Source organism: Tenrec ecaudatus, chromosome X (genome assembly GCF_050624435.1).
Source record: "Tenrec ecaudatus isolate mTenEca1 chromosome X, mTenEca1.hap1, whole genome shotgun sequence".
Taxonomy (NCBI): domain Eukaryota; kingdom Metazoa; phylum Chordata; class Mammalia; order Afrosoricida; family Tenrecidae; genus Tenrec; species Tenrec ecaudatus.
The window spans coordinates 1,625,807-1,646,923 of NC_134548.1; the positions used below are offsets into that span (position 1 = coordinate 1,625,807).

A 21,117-nucleotide genomic window follows, 5' to 3' on the forward strand; every position below is an offset into this window, starting at 1 on the left:
GAAACCCCGGGAATTCGGCTGTCTGACGACATGGCCTCTTCCTGCTTCCGGCTTCTCTACCGACTGGTGCATCAGGGAAACGCTTCCGTGTCTAGTGCGTGCCAGAGGTTCCGCTTGTGCACGGGCGCCGCGAACAGTTCCAAAGGTGCCGAAACAGACGCAAAAGACAGGTTTCCCTAAAGGACGTGATGGCGCGTTCCCGCATGGAGACGTTGCCCGAGCGTCAGCCCGCATGGCACACAATGCAGCCCCTTCCCCGTCGCGGGAAGGCCGGCAGCCGTGGCCGGGTCCGCCCACCAGGGGGCGCCGTGTGCCCGCGAGAGACGGAAGCCGCTGTGTTTCCCGCCGGAAGCCTTCCGCTGCGGCCCCCCGACGTTCTAGAAGCCGGAAGCGGGGGTGTCGCCTTGCTACGCAGCTGCATTTGCTGGCTGGCGTTGGAGCGGACGTTTCTCCGCGTCCGCAGGTCCCTGGATCGGCTCTGAGTCGCTGCCCTCGCTCGTCCTCGCTCTCGGACCCCGTTCTTCCTCGACCCGCGGCCGCCCGCCTGCGCGCCCGGCCCGGGCCCCTCAGCCGCCGCGCCGCCCGGACGCTGAGGAGCGGCTGCAGGTCGTTGTCCCCCGCGGGGAGCTGACGGGAGCAGGGTCGGGGCCTGCGGGGTGTGTGTGTGTGTGTCCGTGTGGGGGGGGGCCCCGCGCCCCGTTTATTATGCGCAGACCTGGCCGCCCGCAGTGCGGAGCCGGCGGGGGAGGGGCGCCTGTTTCCATGGCAACGGGCGGGGTGCGATGACGTAACCTGCCTGAGGGAGGCGATGAGGGGCGTCAGTTTCCATCCGCTGCGGTTGATGGGGGGCGGGGGGTGCACGGTCCTGGCGCTGAGGGAAGGCGTCCGTCCGTCCCGAGCGGGGGGAGCCCAGGGTCAGCCCGCCCTTGGGAATCGCAGCTGAGAGAAAGAAATGGGGGGTCGGTGTACGCGCCGTGGGGGAGGCGGTCGCGGCAGGTCGCTGGGAGCCGGGCTGACGTCGCGGCCTCTGCAGCCGGAGGGCGCCGCCGACGGACGTGAGGCCGCGGCTGCTGCGCGCGGGCTTGGGAACCGGCCCCGGATGGACGGCGTCGGGCCGAGCTTGCTCTGAATGCGCGCGGCAGGCTGAGCGACGCCGCCCGGGAGGCTGGGGCTGGATGAGGACGCTAAGGCGAGCTCGGGGTGCAGGGGTGAGAGGGGCCCTGAGAGGACGTCCACTCCCTGCGCTGCGGGCTCCCGGGACCCGCGCTGCGTCTCGGAGCTGTTTATCGGAGCGGGCAAAGCAGGATCTGCTAAGAGGGTGCATTTGAGTCAACCCGGAATCTGCTAAGAGTGAGGATTTGAATCAACCAGGAATCTGCTAAGAGGGTGCATTTGAATCAACCAGGAATCTGCTAAGAGTGTGCATTTGAATCAACCAGGAATCTGCTAAGAGGGTGCATTTGAATCAACCAGGAATCTGCTAAGAGGGTGCATTTGAATCAACCAGGAATCTGCTAAGAGGGTGCATTTGAATCAACCAGGAATCTGCTAAGAGGGTGCATTTGAATCAACCAGGAATCTGCTAAGAGGGTGCATTTGAATCAACCAGGAATCTGCTAAGAGGGTGCATTTGAATCAACCAGGAATCTGCTAAGAGGGTGCATTTGAATCAACCAGGAATCTGCTAAGAGGGTGCATTTGAATCAACCAGGAATCTGCTAAGAGGGTGCATTTGAATCAACCAGGAATCTGCTAAGAGGGTGCATTTGAATCAACCAGGAATCTGCTAAGAGGGTGCATTTGAATCAACCAGGAATCTGCTAAGAGGGTGCATTTGAATCAACCAGGAATCTGCTAAGAGGGTGCATTTGGGGCTCAGACATTTTGCTTTGGGCTTGAGATTCTACGCAGGGAACAAGCTACCTGATGTTTGCTGCAAATAAGATTCAGGAGTGAATCAACAGGGAGCAGGCCTTTAGAGACGAGAAGAAATGCGAGACTAAGGCTTCCGGGGGAGACGGGGGCGTACAGGTCCCCCCAGAGTCAATGGAGGGGGGGCAGCGTGGGAAGAACAGGGAACAGAGGAGGGGGTCGGCCCTGGGGGAAGCTTCATCATTTTCTGATCTTTTTGTCAATTGATTCGTTATCAGGTTGAAATACTAAGTGTTCAGGAATCCTCCCAGATTTCCCCAAAGCTTAGGGACCGGTCATGTCACTGAGAACAAAGGGGGGGTCAAGGAACGAATGAAATGTTCGTTATAAAATGAACGGGAGGACGGATGACATCTTGCAGTCCTGTGACAGAAATGAAACGGGAGAGCACAGCGGAGGGACTTCAATTACGTCATTAAAAATTGGCGAGTCAACCATGAGGGGTTAGGGACACAACGGGGCCTTGCTGGAAACCCCCGTGTTCCTGTCACAGAGCAGTGAGTGCGGTGCTGTTCTTCCAGGGACGGGGGGATGTGGGGGTCCCAGAATGCCGGCACGGGCCGTGTGCTCCCTGAGGAAGTAGCTTCCAGCCTCCCAGCCTGGCTGAGCTTGCTCCTAAACAAACCCCTCCACGTCTGACCTCGGTGCCTGGAAGAGGAGGCCCCGCAGCTGTGTGGAGAAGGCAGGGCTGTGCTCTGCAGGTGGGGCTGGTCTCCTTCCAGGGCAGACGTGCTCCGTGTGGATCACTGCCCTGCGCCTGGAAGGAGGCCACACGCCATCTCTCTGGACACTGCTTCCTGTCCTCCGTTTCCCTTTGCAGATCTCTGGTGTCTGCAGGGAGAGCTAGTCCAGCCCCGGCACCTGGAGCCCCGGGGTCTTCACCTGGCCAGTGTCTCACCGCAGGGAAGGGTCACCGCAGGGACGCCCGGTGTGTGCACCAAGCCTTCATCTGCTCCCGCACTGCCCGGTGCTCTCTGCTTCCAGACCCAGCGCTCTTCCCGAGTGGCTTCTCGGCCTTAGAGACACCGTTCCCTGAGACTTGCAGCCGCCGCGGAAAGAAATGGTAAGTCGTGTGAAGAACCTGGCATGAAGCTGGGAGTGAGTGGTTGGGGGACCAGGTGTGTGCTGGAGCTGTGGCTTCTCCGTGAATGAAGATGGTGGCCGAGGAGACCACGGGTCTAAGACCTGGGCGGCGTTCTGGGGCCCTGCTCCACTGATAGTGGGCCCTTCTCTTGTCACGTCTGGCTGGTCAAGAGTTGGATCCCAAGGTCAGCCGTTCCCTTGTGGCTCAGAGTGGCCCCGTGGGGCAAGGACATCCCCCCTGGGTCTCAGTGCTCTGTGTTGAATGTCAGAGTCCCCTGTCCAGGGCCCGAGGGTGGAGCAGCTGTGGGTGTGGAGGCTGAGACCCACTCCCCCAGAGCCGTCCCTGCCCCTTCTCTCAGCACGTAGCTGAGCTTGTCCGGCGCTGGAGGCTCTCTGAAGGGCAGTTGTGCAGCTTCAGCTCCATCTCACAGCATGTGACCGCTCACAGCGGGAGGGCCTTGTCTGTTTCTGAGTCCCGGGTGGTCTGTGGTCCCCTGATGTCACGAAAGGTGTGACGTTGCAAAGTAAGTCCAGCCTCATCTGCGTGAAGTGTCCAGTCCCTTTCGTTGATGGATTGATGATTGATTGATTGATTCTCCTCCAGGACAGAATGCTTCAGCTCTGATGCTTTCAAGTGTGAGCAGAGCATGACTCCCAGGCTAAGTCTGGGGCTCCCACCTATGACTAGAGCTGCCCTTTCATCCCCATCACTGTGCCTGTTCTCCATCATCTTGAATTAGCCTCTCAAGGGAAAGGGCTTGATTTTGGCAGAGAAGTTCAACACGTGAAATGTGTGTATTTAAGTTCTTGAGACTGTAGTTTTCACTGGAAGACAATTTATAGATGATTCCTATTGAGAATTTTAAAAGTTTGTATCTCCATCATTCCTGGGAAAAATAGAATTTAACCTGATGGGACTTTTCTGCTTTTCGAAGCCCTATTGTGTAAGCTTCTCACATAGATGCTTATTTTAACTGACTGAATGTAAAGCTTACATGTGGACAAGGCTCTTAGAGAATCCCACGTAAATACGTAAAAATAAGGGTAAGTCAAAAACTATTGCTAGAAAGCTTTATTGGATCAGATTTGTGAAAATCAAAACTACTGGTTTCCCACCAGATCCTCTGTGGACATAATAGTTCCTCGGTCTAATCCTTTCCCACAGAAATCTGGGGGGTTCAGGTACATCCCCCTGAAGCAGCAGTCTGGGCAGCCTAACGGGACTCAAACTCATGTCCTGAATGTCCTTGAAGTTGGGAAAGAGAAAGGGGTCCGCAGGCCTAAGACCAGGGTTGTGGGGTCGGATGGAGGCTGTTTCCCAGCAGAATCTGCACGGTTCAGCTCTGACGGCCCTAAAGTTGTGAGCAGCCACTCTGTCTCCATGACAACCCTCCTGGCTGCAAAGCTCGTCCCTCCAGTTTGTCACCACATCTCCGTAACCCCCACAACTGCCCTGTGCTCTTTGAGAAACTCTGCCAGACTTAAATTAACCCCTTTCGGGTCCCAGAAACCAGCCACCACCACCCTTTGGGCAGATGCGATTCTTGAATTTCACCGGCCTCGCCCTTCACTGAGGAGCCACTGTTTGGAGCGGAGTTTTGTTCAGGAGGTTCCTTCACAAGCCAGGACCGATAAGCGATCGAGAGGACGCGTCTGCCCCAGGACTGGTGGCAGAGACATGCGTCAGGGTGTTTAGTGTGGAGAACACCGGTGCACGTGTGACCTTGAACCCCAGTCACAGTACTTTCTGGTTGACTTCCGAAGTTCATGGAGACATTCCATTGTCTAGTAGCGACGTTTCTTCCCGGGGCTGCTTATCCCCCTCCTGTGTGCGCCTGGTGGAAGGTGCTCTTGCTGACTGCGGAGCCACCAGCCCTGGAGTTCAGTGAGTTCTCTGACTTTTGACAGGTTTTAGGCGCATTGAGATTTGTTTAGCTTCTGTGACTTTTAGCTTGTCTGTCTTTCTAATAAGCAGATTTTCTATGGTTGAGCAGTTCGAGTGTAGAGGGACTGTGTGGAACGGACATTGTTCGCATCTGACCCCACTTCCTCCTGCCCAGGAACTCGGCTTTCCCGGTCGCAGTGCTTGGGGGCTGCTTGCATGACAGCGATCGCCAGGGTGGATCTGGCGTCACTGGCAGAAACCTGTGTGCATCAGGGCGCTCTGTGTGTGAGGACTCGATCGGACGTGGCTAACACACAGTCTCCCGTGTCCACTCTTATCACGTACGGAAGATCCCAGTGCGCCCCAGCCCCTTGGCCACACAGCAGCCCTGGCCCCGTGGTCCTGCCTTGTGTCGTGACCCGCAGCTGGAAAGCACCAGGTCTCCGTGGTAGAAAGACCGGGCTTTCTCCTCCTGAAGGAGGTCTAGAGGGGGAAGGGGGAGCTGACGGCATCGAGAACCGTGTAACCCCGCTCAAGGGGACTGAACAGCAGAGTTGTTTGTGGACGACGTAATACGCAGCCCAAACAGTAACTATATCAGGGTCGTTGGGGGTGGGGGGTGGTTATGGGGGAGCTGATATCAAGAAATTCAGCGGGGAGGAGAATGTTTTGAACATTGAGGCAGCGGTTGTATAATCCTGCTTGATGCAATTGAACTTTGAGATGCTACAGTCTCTGTAAGAACTCCCGAAGAAATGATTAAAATGAGTTATAGAATGCACAGGGGCAGTTGTCCCCTCCCCTGGGGCCCACTGAGTCAGAGCTGACTGGAGGAAGTGAGGGGGAGAGAGTTTAAAACGCCCCCTTACATCCCAAGGGCTCACCCGTCCCGCTCGATCCTGAAGTCTGCAGCCAGTGGTTTTGTGCTGATCTGGAGCAGGGGTCCTCAGACTTTTGTTTTTTTCCTCAAACTTTTTTTAACGGGGCCAGTTCACTGTCCCTCAGACCCTTTGGAGGGCCGGACTATAGTTTAAATAAAAAATACTATGAACAAATTCTGGCAGGCCGGATAAATCCCTGGCGGGCCGCAGTTTGAGGACACCTGGTTATACACGCTGCCATCTGTAGCTCTTTTTTGACAGTTTTATTGCCCCCATTAATGTCACTATCATACAACTCAGCACCTCGTCATACCAAGGAGAGCTGGACGATCCTCACCAGTCAGTTTTTGGAGCTTTCTCTCCTCCCCCCCCCCCCCCCCCCCCCCCCCCCCGTGGTTAAGTCACTTTTAAATGAGTTGTGTCGTCACCATCCTGGTGGTGCCCCCTCCCCCAGCTGTAGGTGACGGCTGTCACTTAGCAACTTCGTGTCTCGCCGGGTCTTTTCATGACGTTCAGACGCTGGTTTCTCGGCGCTGCTGAGCCGTCGCTCAGCCTCTAGATGCACCACGCACACACACACACACACACACACACGTCACGTCACGGGGAAGGACCTCGTGCTGGGGGCAGACTTGAATAAAGCTGATAGGAAGATTTGCGTGCCTTTGTGTGGATATCGCTTTCAGCCCTCAGGAGCAAGTTCCAGGGAATGCCATCACTGGTCACACGCTGAGTATGTTCAGTGTACAGAACCTGCCCACTTGGTTGATCAGTGGGCATCCCCTCGTTAGTGACCGGAATCCCTGCAGGGTAACAGGGCCTATGCGCTGGGCTTCCCAGGAGAGAGACGAGGCGTCCACTCCTCTAACGATGGCAGTCTCAGAACCCCCTGGGGCGGTTCTGCCCAGTCCTGTATCTTGCCTTGAATCCTAATCGGCTCTGGGCTGTGAGAGTGTGGTTGAGTTTGGTTGTTTAGTGGTTCGGGAGTTTGTAACGATGCCATTCTGTAATCGGCAGCGACTTCAGGACCTGACGCCGAGCATCTTTTCCTGCAGCTGTTTGTCTGGTCTTCAAGTTTTTTGTTTTTTGCTTGTTGAATTTTAAGAATTCTTTGTATGTTTTGAACAAGAGAAGCCAGCCTGCTTTTGGGTTGAGTCCGTCCTGACTAGCGGTGGCCCCGGGCAGTACAGAGCAGAACTGTGGGCTCGCTGCTTCTGGGGTGTCGTCTTTGTGCAAGCAGGTCTCAGCTCTCGATTGTTTAATGCTACTTCAAAAACGAGCTGGGGGCTCGGGGGAAGGATGAGGCTTTCTTGTCCTGTGAAGATGTGCAGCCTGGGACGCCCACAGAGTCCACTTTGCCTTGGCCAACGGGGGTTCCCTGTGAGTCAGGGCCGACTCGAGGCCAGTGGGTTTGTTGTTTGGTCGTTCACATGACATGTCTCCCTCACCAGGGCGTTCGTGTCAACCACCCTGCCCATCACATATCCACTCTCCACCCCTTCCCCACCCCCTGCTTTCAGTGTTTCTAGACAGTCACACGACCTGTGTTGCCTTAAATGTGATCTCTAGTTTCTAATGCCCATGGCAAGGGCTATCGAGGAACGCACAGACACCTTCATGATTAAAGGGTTTATTAGGGATTTAGAGAGTTGTGTGTGAGCAAACCCAGCTCCCTGCAGGAAGTGTCCAGAGGCACCTCTGTCCAGTAAGCCTCAGCTCAGAGGCACTGAGCTCCGCTTCTGTGGGTCAGCGATTCTAACTGCCCCCCAATTAAGTGCCCAGAGGCATCCTGTCTGCACACCAGTCTCCTGCACAAAAACCCCGTCTTTTTAACTCACTCCATGGGCTGGAAGTCCATCAGTCTGTTCCGTGCTCTGGCTCCTGGTTCTGCCGCTGATCCTCTGATCGTCCAGCTGTCATCTGAGTCCAGTTCACTGTGCTGGGATCTCAGGGTCCAGAGGCCGAGCGAACTCCACTCTTGGCTCTTGCTGGCAATGAGAACCCTCGTCCTCCTCCCTCTGTCTCCTCCTCTTCCTCCCTCCTCCTCCTCCCTCTGTCTCCTCCTCCTCCCTCCCTCTCCCCTCCTCCCTCCCACCTCCCTCCCTCCCTCTCTCCCCTCCTCCTCCCTCCCTCTCTCCCCTCTCCCCTCCCTCACTTTACACACAGATGGATGCCAGTCCAGGGAGTCTTGTTGGCAGTTACAGGTGAATCCTATCAGTATCCCCCCCACCTTCACAGCAGACTCGTGCAGGGAAAGGCCCTTTCGTGGAGGTGGAGACTGGCTAGAGGAGACAGTACAGGATTCACAGCCCGGCACAACCCACGACCACCGGCAATGCATCATGGTGTTGTCTTAGAGCTTTGTCCTCCTGCATTGACGTGGACGGCTTGGCCCTCTGGGAATTAAGGTTTGTGAAAAGTGTGAGATCTCCGTCCACCTCTCTGGGATGTGTCAGTCCTGCAGCATGATGTTGTGAGTCAGCTGCCCTGTGGACATTGACTTGCCGTTGGGCCGTAGTCAAAGGTCAGTTGATTCTGTCTGGTCTGATAGGAAAGCTTCCCTTCTGTTTGCTTGTCTGGGTTTGGTCAGTGCCTCACTGTCTTGGTTCCCGTTCCTTCAGAAGGAGCCTTAAGGTTCCCGGACGGGCAGTCTCATAAGATGACTGTGCTTCAGTATGCTGTTGGCTCTGCCGAGGACCTGTTATCAATTGGGTTGATTTGTCTCCCGCCTGTTCCTAACTGAGAAGTGTCGACGTCTCCAACCACGGTCGATTTCCTTATTTTACTCTCTGCGTCTGTACAGGTGTTTGCCTCACCGTTTGGCCGTCTGTTGTTAGGCACATGCATGTGTCATCTTAGCAATGTGACCCTTTTAAAATCATTTTGTTGGGGGCTCTTACAGCTCTTATCACAAGCTATACGTACGTCCATCGTGTCCAGCACGTTTGTCCATGGGTTGCCATCATCCTTCTCAAAACATTTTCTTTGTACTTGAGCCCTTGGTATCCGCTCATTTCCCCCACCCTCCCTCCCTCACGGTCCCTTGATGATTTATACATTATTAATTTTCCTTTTATTAAATTTGTTACGTCTTAAACAGACCGCTGTCTCCCTTCACCCAGTTTGCTGCTGTCCGCCCTCCTGGGAGGCGGTTCTGTGTCGAAGCAATATGATGCTTTCATCTTGTGATGTTTCTCTCTATCCGGTGATAAGATCCCTTGTTCTGGAACTTACATTGTCTGAAAATGCTATTTTATGTGCACCCCCGAGTTGAATTTCTACCCCCGTCCTCCCCAGGCCTCTTCCACGCACAGTCATTTGCGTTTTATTAAGCTTCGCCCATAGGACTCAGCCCTCAGGACACACTCAGGCCTCTGGCTCCTAAGAGCTCCCAAGAGAGAGAGACCTTTCTGGGCGACCCTGGTGAGGGAGCCACCAGACCTTTAGCCCAGGTCATAGCTCAGAGCGTTGCTTCAGCATTCACAGAGGTGCCTGCGCGCGGGGATCCTGGGATCTCCTGCCCTTTCGTCCTGCATCGTGCATTCCCCTCGTGGAGGGCGATGGTGACACAGCCCGGCAGCACTCGCGGGCTGGTCACAGGGCTGGATGCTTGCTCTCACTCGCGTCGTCATCTCTGAGCTGTTGGACCACTTCCGGTTCGCAGTGTCCGCCGGCTTCCAGGGCTGTTGCGTGTGCACACCGACTGCTCCGGCTTTCTCCTGAGGAGGGGCTCGTGGGTTCAGTTGATTCCTTTCCAGCTTTCTGTCTTTTCCTCCGGTCCTGGCTTTCATAAGCCTCGTGTGGGATTCCGTGTGCCCCCTTCTGGGAGTGGCGTCACGCTTCCTCTCCACCTTTAGTTGTGGGTGACGCTTCTCAGTTCCCTTCTCAGCAGCCTCGTCTGCTTCCCGGGGACGGGTTGAATCAGCTCTGAGACGGCCCGTCTTTCTGTGGCACCCCGTGCCCGTGGGCGAGCCCCGTGGATGTGTCCAGTGTGGACCAGAGGGGAACCGGGAAGTGGACAGGATGACGTCCCGGTTGTCTGGGGGGCCTGTGTCTGGGGCTTTCTCCAGCTCACCCCTCACTCACTGTGGTGAGAACTGAACCCTAGAGCAGACTGATTGTGCGTGGGTGTCCCACCCCTCCAGGCCGGTTCACATGAAAGGAAAGCCACGCCAGTCGAGTGGATTGGTGCTTGGAGACCCTGTAAAGCAGAGAAAACCACCCCCCCCAGGTGTCCAACGGCGTGTATCTTCATGGGAGCACGCAGCCTCTTCTTCTGCCTGCAGAGCAGCTGGTGGGTTTGAATAGCCGACCTTCTGGTTAGCAGCCCTTTGCGTTACCCTCTGCATTAGTCCCGGTGGACCAGAGAAACAAATCCTGGGAGACACACACATGTGTATGAAAAAGAGTTTTATATACAAGAGAAATTGAATGTTGAAAAAACATCTCAGTTCAGTCCAGATCAAGTACCTAAGTCCAATATTAGCCCATATGTCTGATACCAATCAATAAAGTCCTCTCCAGACTCAAGACACACATGCAATGATGTCGAATGCAGGAGGATCACAGGCCAGTGGGTGGGAAGTCTTGTGGATCCAGTGGTGGTGGAAGCATCTCAGCGTTGGCGTGGGTCTCCACGTGGTTCCTTCAGCTCCCAGGGCTCGGGCTCCATCATCTTAGCACCACGTGTCTTGTCAGTAGAGCATCTGTCAGGGAGTGAGCAGAGAGTGTCTCCCATCTCCAAGGAGGAAAACCAGGATTTCCCAGAATCCTCAGGATTAGGCCATGCCCACACAGACGCCTCATTGGCTATTTCCTGCATGGCCTCCACCCGTATACTCTTAATCCTCAAATGGACACCAGAGTATGTAACGACCACACCCACTACCCCACCAGAGCACCTTGCTGGTCAGCTCGACTCTGGTGAAATAGGGTCTCCGAGGGCAGGTCTTATGAGGGAGAGCCGAACTTTCTTGGGAGTTTCCAGAACGGCTCCTTTTCCCTTCCCAGTCGTGGAGCGAAGCACAAGGAGATGGTTCTCTAATGCTGCGTCGGAGTCTTCCTGAGCGCAAGCCTCACGGCCCTCTTCTGTTGTGGTTCTCAGGGACTGATGAGTTCAGGGGCTGCGGCTCTGGGACAGGCTTCCATCAGTGGGGAGGTGAACGTGTCTGGATGGCGTCCCCTGCAGTGGACCCGGCTAGAACGCAGACCCTCGTGTGAGGTCCCTGCTGACTCTCAGCTCCCTATGCTTATTTGCTTGGCCTTCCTTCTTGTTGACTGAGGGAGACATGGGACCTCGCTGATCTCGAACGTGTGTGATATTTTAGGACTCACTGTTTGCCAAGGACGTGGCCGTGGTCTTTACCCAGGAGGAGTGGGCTCTGCTGGACGTTGCCCAGAAGAAGCTGTACCGGGAAGTGATGATGGAGACCTTGAGGAACCTGGCCTCCGTGGGTAAGAATGTGCATGTTTTAAAACAGTGTCATCCTGGAGGGAAGGAGAGAGTTTTCCTCATCAACACCCACCCCCCACCCCCCAAAAAAGTGTTTGGATGGTGGAATGAGAAAACTTTTTTTTAATGCAACAAGTTTTATTTGCCTTTTAATTACATGAATAGTACAAACACATTGCTTAGAATATTTAAGCAATTTTCTTGAATTTAACAGAAGGAAAAGAAACTGAAGTGAAACTAGGAATTGCTGAACTTCAGATAAATGTTTCTTCAAAACAAGAGATACTAGTTCCTAAAAGATTCCTCTAAAGTTAAAAAAAAAAGATTAAGAGAAACATTAAGCCATTGAGTTATTAGTGTTTTAAAACCTACATGCTTCTTAATGGACATATGTTTACATTTATAGATAGTAAACTTAGTTTCCTGTCTCATGAAACTGAGAAGACACCACTGGTGTCTCAATTAAACAGAGCAGTAAAAGTCGCATTTATATGTTAAAAAACTTTATAACTTTAAATCTACCGTAACTTTATGTTCCAAGAAAACTTAATAGGGGATGGCTAATCTGAAAGGAAAAGGTATAAATTGCTTTCAGGGAAATGCATCATAGGGTTGTGTTGATCACTACTGACATTAATTAAAACTCAATGTAGGGGACACAGGCGTTCAGAGTTTCAGTCGATCCTCGCCTCCCTCCTGAATTACCTGACCACTGGACGTCTGGCTTTGCTGTTTCAGAAAGCACTGTTTCTTACATTCCATCAGTTGTTCAGAATCACGCCACATTTTTGCTTGTTTCCTATTTGGACCATGACTTTCTCGTACAGTTTTTTGTTTTTCCCGGAGCTTCTTTCCAAGGTTCTCCTGTTCAGCAGTGTGTTTGGTAAACTGTTCCCTGATTGCCTTTCTTTTCTCGTTGATCAGATGAGACATAAGCCTTCATCTCGTCAGTAGCACGGCGAAGTTGTACTCCAAGGTTCTTAATCACACCATTTGTGTAATGGCATTTACTTTCTTCCTGAAGACATTCCTCACAGAGTACTCTGACTTCCTGTTCTAATTTGGACCGGTTGCTTTCCAGGCCTGCTGCACAACTATCATACTGGGATTTCTTTCCATCGCACTCCTGGGTTAGTTCTTGGCATTTCTGACGCAACTGTCGTAGTTCTTTTATAACTGGGGCTAGAGCAGACTTCTTCTCAGCCACCAGTGAATTTAGTTTTTTCACCATTTCAGACATGTCGTCCAGTGTCCGTCCTTCCATCTCGTCCACTTCACTCTTCAGTGCAGACACTCTCTCTAGCTCTTCTTGGGTGTAACTGTATCCAGATATCCCCCTTTTCTCCTAAGTCGTTTGCAGTTGACGTTGAATATTTTCATGTTGTTGTTTAAGAAGTTCTTCTGTCCTCTGTAAGAGGCCAAATTCTGCCTTGAATTCAGCTATTATCTGGTGCTTCTTTTTGAAAACTGTACTCTTGCTTCGAAGTTTACTGACATACCGCTTGAACTCATCACCCTTGAGGACTTCAGTGCCATCGAACTCCCGGGTCTGGTTGGTCTTCAAGGACACCTCTCTCGAGGATGGATAACTTCTCCTTTGCCTCCTGAAGCTCTTCAGCTTTGGCCTCTTTTTTACGAGAAATGATGGATGCCTGCTGCCTGTACAGGGACAGTTTGCCTTCAATTGGCTCATTCCTCATCATTTTCTTTTCAATCAGCTGGCTAATTTCTGTGTTTATTTCATTCATCTTAGATTCAAGTTCAAGAAGATCAGAATGGCCCATAGCAGGCTCTGAAACCACTTTTTGTAAAAAATGCAATTCTTTTTTCTTGTTCTCTAGTTCTTTGGGAAATTTTTCAGTTACAATGTATGAATTAAACTTTATCTCCTCCTCTAGCCTCTTCATTAAACTTTCAGGCTTTGCATCTGCTGCTGCGTGGCGCATGCTTTTGAGCTGGTTTTGCACTCTTTGCAATCGCTGCACTGCATGAAAGAGCTGGTTCTTTTGTTCCTGCTTCTGCTGTGCAAGGAACTCTTCTCTCTCTATTTTTCAACTCGAAGTTCCCTGGCTATTTTAAGCATCCGTTGGTGATTCTGAACTGTCTCCACCCTTTTCTTCAAGCGTTCCACTCTCTTAATGAGCTGATATTTTTCTTCCTCCATGGCACCGATATCCTTTCTTATTTCTGCCGTAGAAAAGCCAGAAGTCTTAAGTTGCTCACATTCTTTATGCAAAATTTTAAAGGCTTCCATCAATTCTTCATACTGTTTATTGGTATCAGCCACAGTTTCATCCTGAAGAAACTCACTTGGTACTTCAAGTTTTATTAAAAAACGGGCTAAATGTGCTCTTTTCTTTAGTTCATTAGTCCTCTGAAGAAGCCAGTGGAGCACTGCGTAGATGACAGGTTTACTTCCAATCACCCTGACGGAAGGTACTCATGTCTGTAGCATTTCCTGGAGGCTTGTATTTAAGGATACCAAGAAGGCTCAACATCCGTTTGGCTGTCTGTTCTGGCATCTCCTCTCTGATACCAACAACTTGCTTTGGGTCAATCTCAGCCAGGACATCATTGAGAACTTGTAATAGCTGCATTGGCTCCAGGGAGTCAAATGTGATTAAATTATAGCTCTTTCTAAAAGGATCTTTATTGAGCTTCTCCACAATGAATTTGACCTGATCACTCATAATTAGGTCTGGTAATTTTTACTTTGAGCGCTGCCTTAATATGTAAAATACATAATTGGGGGAGTCCCTTTTTGAGATACAACCTGATCAGTGACAAGTTATCTTAAGTCAATATCCATGACACACACATCTTCTTGAATGTTCCATTGAAAAATAATTGAGTTCAGAATGAGCTGTCATTTCTTTTTTTGGTTTTTCACCCTCAGATTCTCTTCAAGAAACCACTCCCCCCCACTCCCCTTTCAGGAGGCACCCGGACTCTATTCAGTTCCTAGACGAGAAAACATTTTTAATAAGAAAGATGTGGCGCTCACACATCCTGGTTTTTCCATGAAAACGCAGTCCTGGGAGTTTTCCTACCTCTTTTGATAAAACACAGGTTTTTAACACGTTGAAAGTGTAAGCAATGGCTTCCACGTCACTGTAGGGCAGTAAGAAGCTTGTGTTTGGGGACCTGGTAGAACGTTTCCCTGTGGTGAGTTTTTCATGGTTATTTGGTGGCAGGTAAACTCCCATTTGCCCATCTTCACCCCGGAGAGCCAAGTGTAGGTTCCATGTCAAAGAAATAGTTCCCTGTTCTTTACTGTTTTCCCTGTGTGATGGACATTTCTCCGCGAGCGCTGGGCCAGATGTCCCCGTTTGTTTTCTCAGAGAAGCCCACATTGCTGACACCCCGACTTTTGGGCTCTTGGAGAAAGGACCCCCTCATGCGCTTTGTGTCAAGAAGCACCAGGAAAGCAGTTCGGTTTTCAGGGCATTCTTGGAGGGAAAGCGTTACAGTGGTTTGCATCAGCCACGTTCAGGAAATCACTTTGGTGTTGAAGATACCACGTCACAGATGAACCTGGTCGTGTTTTTGTCAAGAGGATTTTAATAATCTTCTAGCAGCTGCTTTCATGGGGACCCTCTTCCTGTGTCTCTTTTCATCTCCACCCTTAAGAGTCCGGAGATAGCACTCACTAGGGAGTTGTGTGACGCACATATGGTGTACAGCACCTTTCCACTTAGCTCTCCGCACTGTCCCTTCAAGAAGCCCCTGGGGCTCTGTTGGGTAAGCCTTGGACTGCTGAATGCACGGTCAGCAGTTCAAACCCACCAGCTGCTCAGCAGCACAGAGGTGAGGCTGTGTCCATCTGTCCATACTTAGTGCTCCCCAGAGTGGGCTGCCCTGCCCCCTGGGGGAAACGGAAACAATCCAGGGTGCAGCAGAGGCAGATCCCCCCCACTTTATCCCTGCATTATGGGCTGGGGTACAAAGCTTTCAACTGCCACAGTGGCAGTGAATAATGTCCTTTATTTTTTTCTGGAAAGAGGGTAGTAGGCCAGGTAGTTTGAGAACCTCTGATTTTTTACCTTGAACCTCCGAAGGGAGAGTTCTCTGCCCTATTAGGTCCCTGTGGGTTGGTTTTGACTCGATGGACGTGGACAGTGGGGATGGCCCCTGTCGATGGAACCGGCCCTTTCATTCATTTCCATGGAAGGATTGCCCAGGGACTTTCTTTTTCACCGTAAGCCAAGTTGCCGGTACTGCGTGCCGTGGGGAAGGGTTTCTGTGTTCGCCGCAGCCCGTGGCCTTCACAGTCCCTTTCCTTTCTGTTTCCCTCAACCTCACTCTGAATGACCGGGTCAGTCTCTCAGAACGTTAGTGACGAGGAGAAGTTACCTGGTGACAAGAGAATGGGGCAGCTCACCAGGAACAACGCCTGGTTCTCCATGTTGGTGGGAAGCTCGGAGTCAAGTGACAATCCAGATGAGAACCAAAACCAAGGGCGGTATTTCGGGTGAGTGACCGTCACAGGAGGATCCGTGACTGAGTGAATGAATGAATGAAAATGTAAAATAAATTTTAAAAATGATTCCAAAGAGAAAGGCCTCAGCTGTCACGCCCCGCACTTAGGAGGGAGCTTGAGGAAGTTTGTGGGAAAGATGTTACATCATCTCTTCATTCCGTTTTTCCATGAACTTTTGGGCCCCACAATCATATTTACTGGGATGTTGAGCACGTTCAGCGCGGGTCAGTGATGGTTCAGATGAGTGTAGGCTAGTCAGGGAGTAGGAGCCGGGTCTTGTTACCTGTCGGATGTTGCTCAGACAAACGGACACACCAAGCGATGTCTCGCCCAACAACGGATCCAGACTGGGCCACTTGGAATGTGTGTCGCTCTTCACAGTCCTCCCGGTAATCCAGTCCTCCAGTTCAGGTCCTGAAACCTCAGAGACCCCGGCAGGGGACGGGCTTACTGGCAAGACTGACGACGGACACATTATAAACTGTGGGGCGTAGTTGTTTGCTCCCCAATCAGGTCGAAATCCAACAGCAGATTGGGATTGGGACGCTCTTCAAGCTGCAAGTTACATTGTCAGTTGCCAGAGCATGAACAATGTGCTCAGAGACCTGATAGACGCTGCTATGTGAATGCGCACGTACAGGTTTACTTCTACACTTGCATTATGACCACAGTTGTGAGATTAGGTGTTGGGCAAATTTTCCCAATACAAAGGAGCTGCAGAAGGTTCAAAGGCAAAAAATAAAGAAATAAAATAAATAAAGAAAGAAAGTTGAACAATGGATTGTAAGATGGTAGAGTTTTTCCATCATGGTTTTAAGTTCATTCTTAACACTATTTTATGTATTTATTATAGAACGTTTTCAAACCTGGAAGCCAGATAAATAGTATTGATGCATAGTTTAATTGTACACAGTGACCCAAAAGCCTGGTGTTTCAGAAACCGGGTGATAGTGTAGTGGTGGTATGATTGTGAGATGATACTGTCACTGTGAACAGGATGGAAAGGAGGGATGGTGCAGTGGAGGTGTGATTGTGATTGTGAGGTGCTGTCACCCGTGAAGCAGGATGGAAAGGAGGGTAACCATCATGCACCGTCACGGTGTTTGGTGCTGGTGAAATGAGAACAAACGCATGTCCAACCGCCTGCCGCTTATTTTCAACAGAAGTCCCACAGTGGAGAGCCTCCTGGAAAACAGCGAAGGGAATCAGGATTGGAAAACCCCGAGCTGGATCCCGCATCTCAGTGAAACACGAGATCCTGCCGATGTTGACGGCCGAGAGTCTGGAAGAGACTTTGGGGGTCCCTCGTCCCGCAGTCATCCCACGAGACCCCACAGTGGACGGCACAGCTGCCCAGACCAGGAAGGGGGAGAAGGAGGCTGTTGTCAGTCTCACCCAGCCACTGCTGGGAGAACTCTTAGAAGGAAGAAGTCACATAAGCGTAAGGTGTGGGAGAAGGATTTCCTCTGCATCTCGGCCCTCAGGAACCCCGTGACGGCGCTCACCGAGGAGAAGTGCTTCATCTGTAACAAGTGCGGACAGGATTTCTGTACTTTCTCCTCCTTCTGGACGCACATCAACGATCGTCAGTGTGCGTTCAAGAGATACTCTAAAGCCTGCAGCCCTTTGTCCGTTTTGCGTAAGAAAATGCATAAGAGAAACGAGCCGTACGAGTGTAGAGAGTGTGGGAAAACCTTTAATTACTTCTCAGCCCTCAGTTCGCACCACAGGACCCACACCTCAGAGAAGCCTTACGAATGTAAAGTGTGCGGGAAAGCGTTCAGCTTCTCCTCCTCCTTCACCACACACATACGCACCCACAGCGGGGAGAGGCCGTACGAGTGTCAGGAGTGCGGGAAAACCTTCATTCAGGCCGCGCACCTCACGACACACAAGCGCACTCACAGCGGAGAGAGGCCGTTTGAGTGTGAGGACTGTGGGAAAACCTTCAGACAGCCCTCCAACCTCAACACCCACCGGCGGACACACAGCGGAGAGAGGCCGTACCAGTGTCAGGACTGCGGGAAAGTGTTCAGCTGCTCCTCCTCCCTCACGAGACACAAACGCACTCACAGAAGAGCCAGGCCGTACATGTGTAGGCAGTGTGGGAAAGCCTTCGTTCATCTCGCCCACCTCACTGCCCATCTGCGGTCGCACCACGGAGAGACGCGCTCCGAGCGGAAAGACTGAACGCCCTGTTGTTACCTTCCTTCGGGCCTGCCACACACAATACACAAAAAGTCGGGGTGTCGGCAATGTGGGAATTTTTTTCGTTATTCACCAGCCCTTATCACACATGAAATAACTCAAGATAGACCCAAGCTTTATGCATGTAACGAATGTGGGATAATCTCTACTCCTGCCTCGGCCCTCACTAAACATACAGTAACTCATCGGGCCGAGGCCTTATGACAACCTTTATGCCATGTTCCTTCAACCTTACCAGACACACACAGACCCACAGTTGGAGAAAGGCCTCCTGATTGTACAGAATGTGGGTGAGCCTCCAGTCGTGCCTCATCTCGAAATTAGCCCCACAAGAATTCACAGCTGCGTACGCCCTTGTCAATTTCAGCAGCATGGAACATCCTTCCGTTTATCCGCATCTCTTCAGTTTATGCACACGGAGCTCAAGTGCAGGGAAACCGTGTCAGTCAGGAGCCTGGAACAGCCTTCTGTTGTTTCCCGGCACCACAGGACGTAAGAACTGGGTGAACAGAGGCCTTCTACGTGTAAGGGTTGTGGGAAAGGCTCTAGCCATCCTTCGATCTTTACTGCACAGAGGACTGAGACAGTGTTAGGAAGCCTTGGGAATGTGGGAAAGGCTTTCGTCGGGTACACATCCTCACTGCAGATGCAGACTCACAGTGGAGAGGCCTTATGGCTGTCAGGCCTGTAGAAGGCTGAGGCTGCACACCTCATTTCACCTGTAAGAACTGGTGTTTGAGACGCACCAGGTGGAAAGTGGAATAGGTCATCCTTGCTGCTGGAATTTCAAGCAGCACATTTTCAGAGGTCTTTCTGTAAGGGAGAGAAACCACACAGTAAGAACGCATCATTCGCTAAGAGAAGGGGTCATTAGAGGAACTCTGTGACCTTTGGGAGAAAGGCAGTTTCATCACAGCTGTGAGACTGTCCTCCGAAGTGTTCGTTACAAGTGCAAGAAACATTTCAGCTTTCCTGAAGGCTTTGGCGACTGAAATACAGCTGCCAAGGAATACGCTTAAAAATATTTGCGTGAAAAAAACAAAAAAAAATATTTGTGTGCGTGTGTGTTTAAATGTTTGTGTTAATGCTGTGTGCCTATAATTAAGTACACACCCTGTATTTGTTGTAATAGTGCTTTGTGCGGTTTCATATGTAACACTTGCTTCTATTCCTTCTTATTGTAAGCGTACTTTCTGTTTTGTAATTAGTAAGTTGCTCAGAAAGCAGTACATGAGCCTGTAAATATTTTGCTTTCCGTGGTACTCTGACCTAATAGCTTTAGTATCTATTGATATGTGTTAACTATGATGACAATACTGTGCTACGTACCAAGTGACAGTTCCTGCACCTGTCATTTCTTCTTTGTGTATTAATTGTGATTATGCTAGAAGTAACTTTCCTTTCTGTACCCTTTATTTATTAAATGCTTTAGACTACTACAGACAGTCCCCGGAATAAGAACAAGTTCTGTTCCTGAGTTTCTCTTAAGTCAAATTTGTCTGTACGTCCTTGTGGGTTGACTTGTGTCCCGCAAAAATATGTGCTGACTTGGCTGTGACGTGAGACCTCATATTATGTGGTTGTCCTTTACTGTGTAAATCTGATGTAATTATCTTTCTATTGGTGATGTACTTTAAATCTTAGATTATACCTGTCTTAACAGTAGTGAGTTGTTCATTTGTTAATTAGGCAGGATTAAGGTGTGTTATGTATTGTCTCCCCTCTTTCCTAGGAGTAAGACTCAAGTCATGCCTTTACCTGAGTCACCCTTTATCGTATAAGAATTTATAGGAGAGAGAAGCAGGCAGAGGTGGGGCTCTCATCCCCACAAAGAAACAAGAGCCCGAGTGGAGCCTGAACATTGGACTGAGGAGAACTGAGTGGAGAACCTCCTAGACCCAGGAGGAGCGCGTTGTAACACTACCTTGAGTAGTTCTTGAACTTGGATTTTAACTAGTTTTGCCAAGACACGTGGAGATCTCCAAGAAATGCTAGTCCCCACACATGCTGGGACAAAGACAATTCCCCTGCATGGTCAGGGGGAGAAATCTATTGGTGGAACCCTGGATATAGAATGATAGACTCTCCTTTATTGTGAAATAATAAATGTCTGTGTACTAAAGTGATCCAAGTTGTGTTTTTGTTACAGCGCCACAAGATAATCGGACAACTGTAGGGACTTGCTGCCCCGGGATGGTCATCCCGGAGGTTTTTAAGGGTCGGGTTACTGAGGGGGGGACCCTTTGAGTGGAGTGGAGACTCACTTAGCTGTAGATTGGAGTTTCCATTAACCCAGAGAGGGGCATCGTTCATAAGAAGCTTTACGAGGGTTAATTCATAACTATGGGTTGAACATTGTGGTCTGGGGACTATCTGTTTTATGTAATGCATATATATTTTGTCTTTTTTTGCATAAATTGCCCTAGATTTTACCATCAGAAGGCCTCCTGAAGTAGGCTTCTCCAGTTTTTGACAGGTCCCACTTACGATTTGAATGTGATTTCTGCCAGTGTTCGAACCCTTTCCTTTTTATGACTTGGAATGAGGCTTCTAAGATAGTGCTTCTCAACCTTCCTGATGCCACAACTCTTCTTCCTAGAGTTCCTCAGGGTGTGGTGACCCCCCCAACCATAAAATTGTTTTTGTTGCTACTTCATCACTGTCATTTGGCTAGTGTTATGAATTGGGCAACCCCTGTGAAAGGGTCATTCAACCCCTGTGGGGGTGGGGTTGCGGCCCACAGGTTGAGAACCGCTGCTCTGAGAAATGGAGAGAGTTTTCGGAGAGTTTTCTCCTTTCCCAGTGTCCCGCTACTTTATCCTTTCCAAGGACTAGTCTACAAACTACACGAGGCACCTGAGGAGCATTCTGGCTGTAGATTTCCAAAACTGATGTAGTTGTCTGGCAACCTGGACTACCCAGACTAGAGAAACAAATTCATAGACACTTGCGTGTATAAGAAAGAGCTTTATATAAAAGAGTAATTGTATATTAAGAAAACATCCCCCCCCAAAGGAAACATCCCAGCCCAGTCCAGATCAAGTTCAATATCAGCCCATAGCTCCGATACCAGTCTATAAATTCCTCTTCAGACTCACGCAACATATGCAATGACGCCAAATGCAGGAAGATCACAGTCCAGTGGGTGGAAAGTTGTGGATCCAGTGGTGGTGGAAGCATCTCAGCACTGGTGTGG

General features: G+C 50.8%; 1 protein-coding gene and 1 pseudogene across 2 annotated transcripts; one reads left to right on the forward strand and one right to left on the reverse strand.

Moving 5' to 3' along the window:
* The first annotated feature begins 380 nt into the window (after positions 1-380).
* Positions 381-20,041, forward strand: LOC142434973 (uncharacterized). 2 transcript variants are annotated; one of them, XM_075539559.1, is made up of 5 exons: positions 381-606; positions 2,753-2,995; positions 11,109-11,235; positions 15,554-15,704; positions 16,877-20,041. In XM_075539559.1, the coding sequence occupies exons 2-5, from the start codon at positions 2,993-2,995 to the stop codon at positions 17,901-17,903; spliced, it is 1,308 nt and encodes a 435-aa protein (XP_075395674.1). In that variant the 5' UTR covers positions 381-606; positions 2,753-2,992; the 3' UTR covers positions 17,904-20,041. The 2 variants fall into 2 exon arrangements, with proteins under 2 accessions (XP_075395674.1, XP_075395675.1); XM_075539560.1 differs by lacking the exon at positions 381-606 and having other exon boundaries at positions 2,122-2,995.
* On the reverse strand, positions 11,903-13,943 carry LOC142434972 (intraflagellar transport protein 81 homolog pseudogene; annotated as a pseudogene).
* Positions 20,042-21,117: the final 1,076 nt, after the last annotated feature.

What these genes read in the sequence shown, in the direction of transcription:
- LOC142434973 (XM_075539559.1), top strand. An exon ending in GAGGAACCTGGCCTCCGTGG is followed by an intron (nt 11,236 to 15,553) that starts GTAAGAATGTGC and finishes TGACCGGGTCAG; the next exon opens with TCTCTCAGAACGTTAGTGAC. An exon ending in AACCAAGGGCGGTATTTCGG is followed by an intron (nt 15,705 to 16,876) that starts GTGAGTGACCGT and finishes TATTTTCAACAG; the next exon opens with AAGTCCCACAGTGGAGAGCC.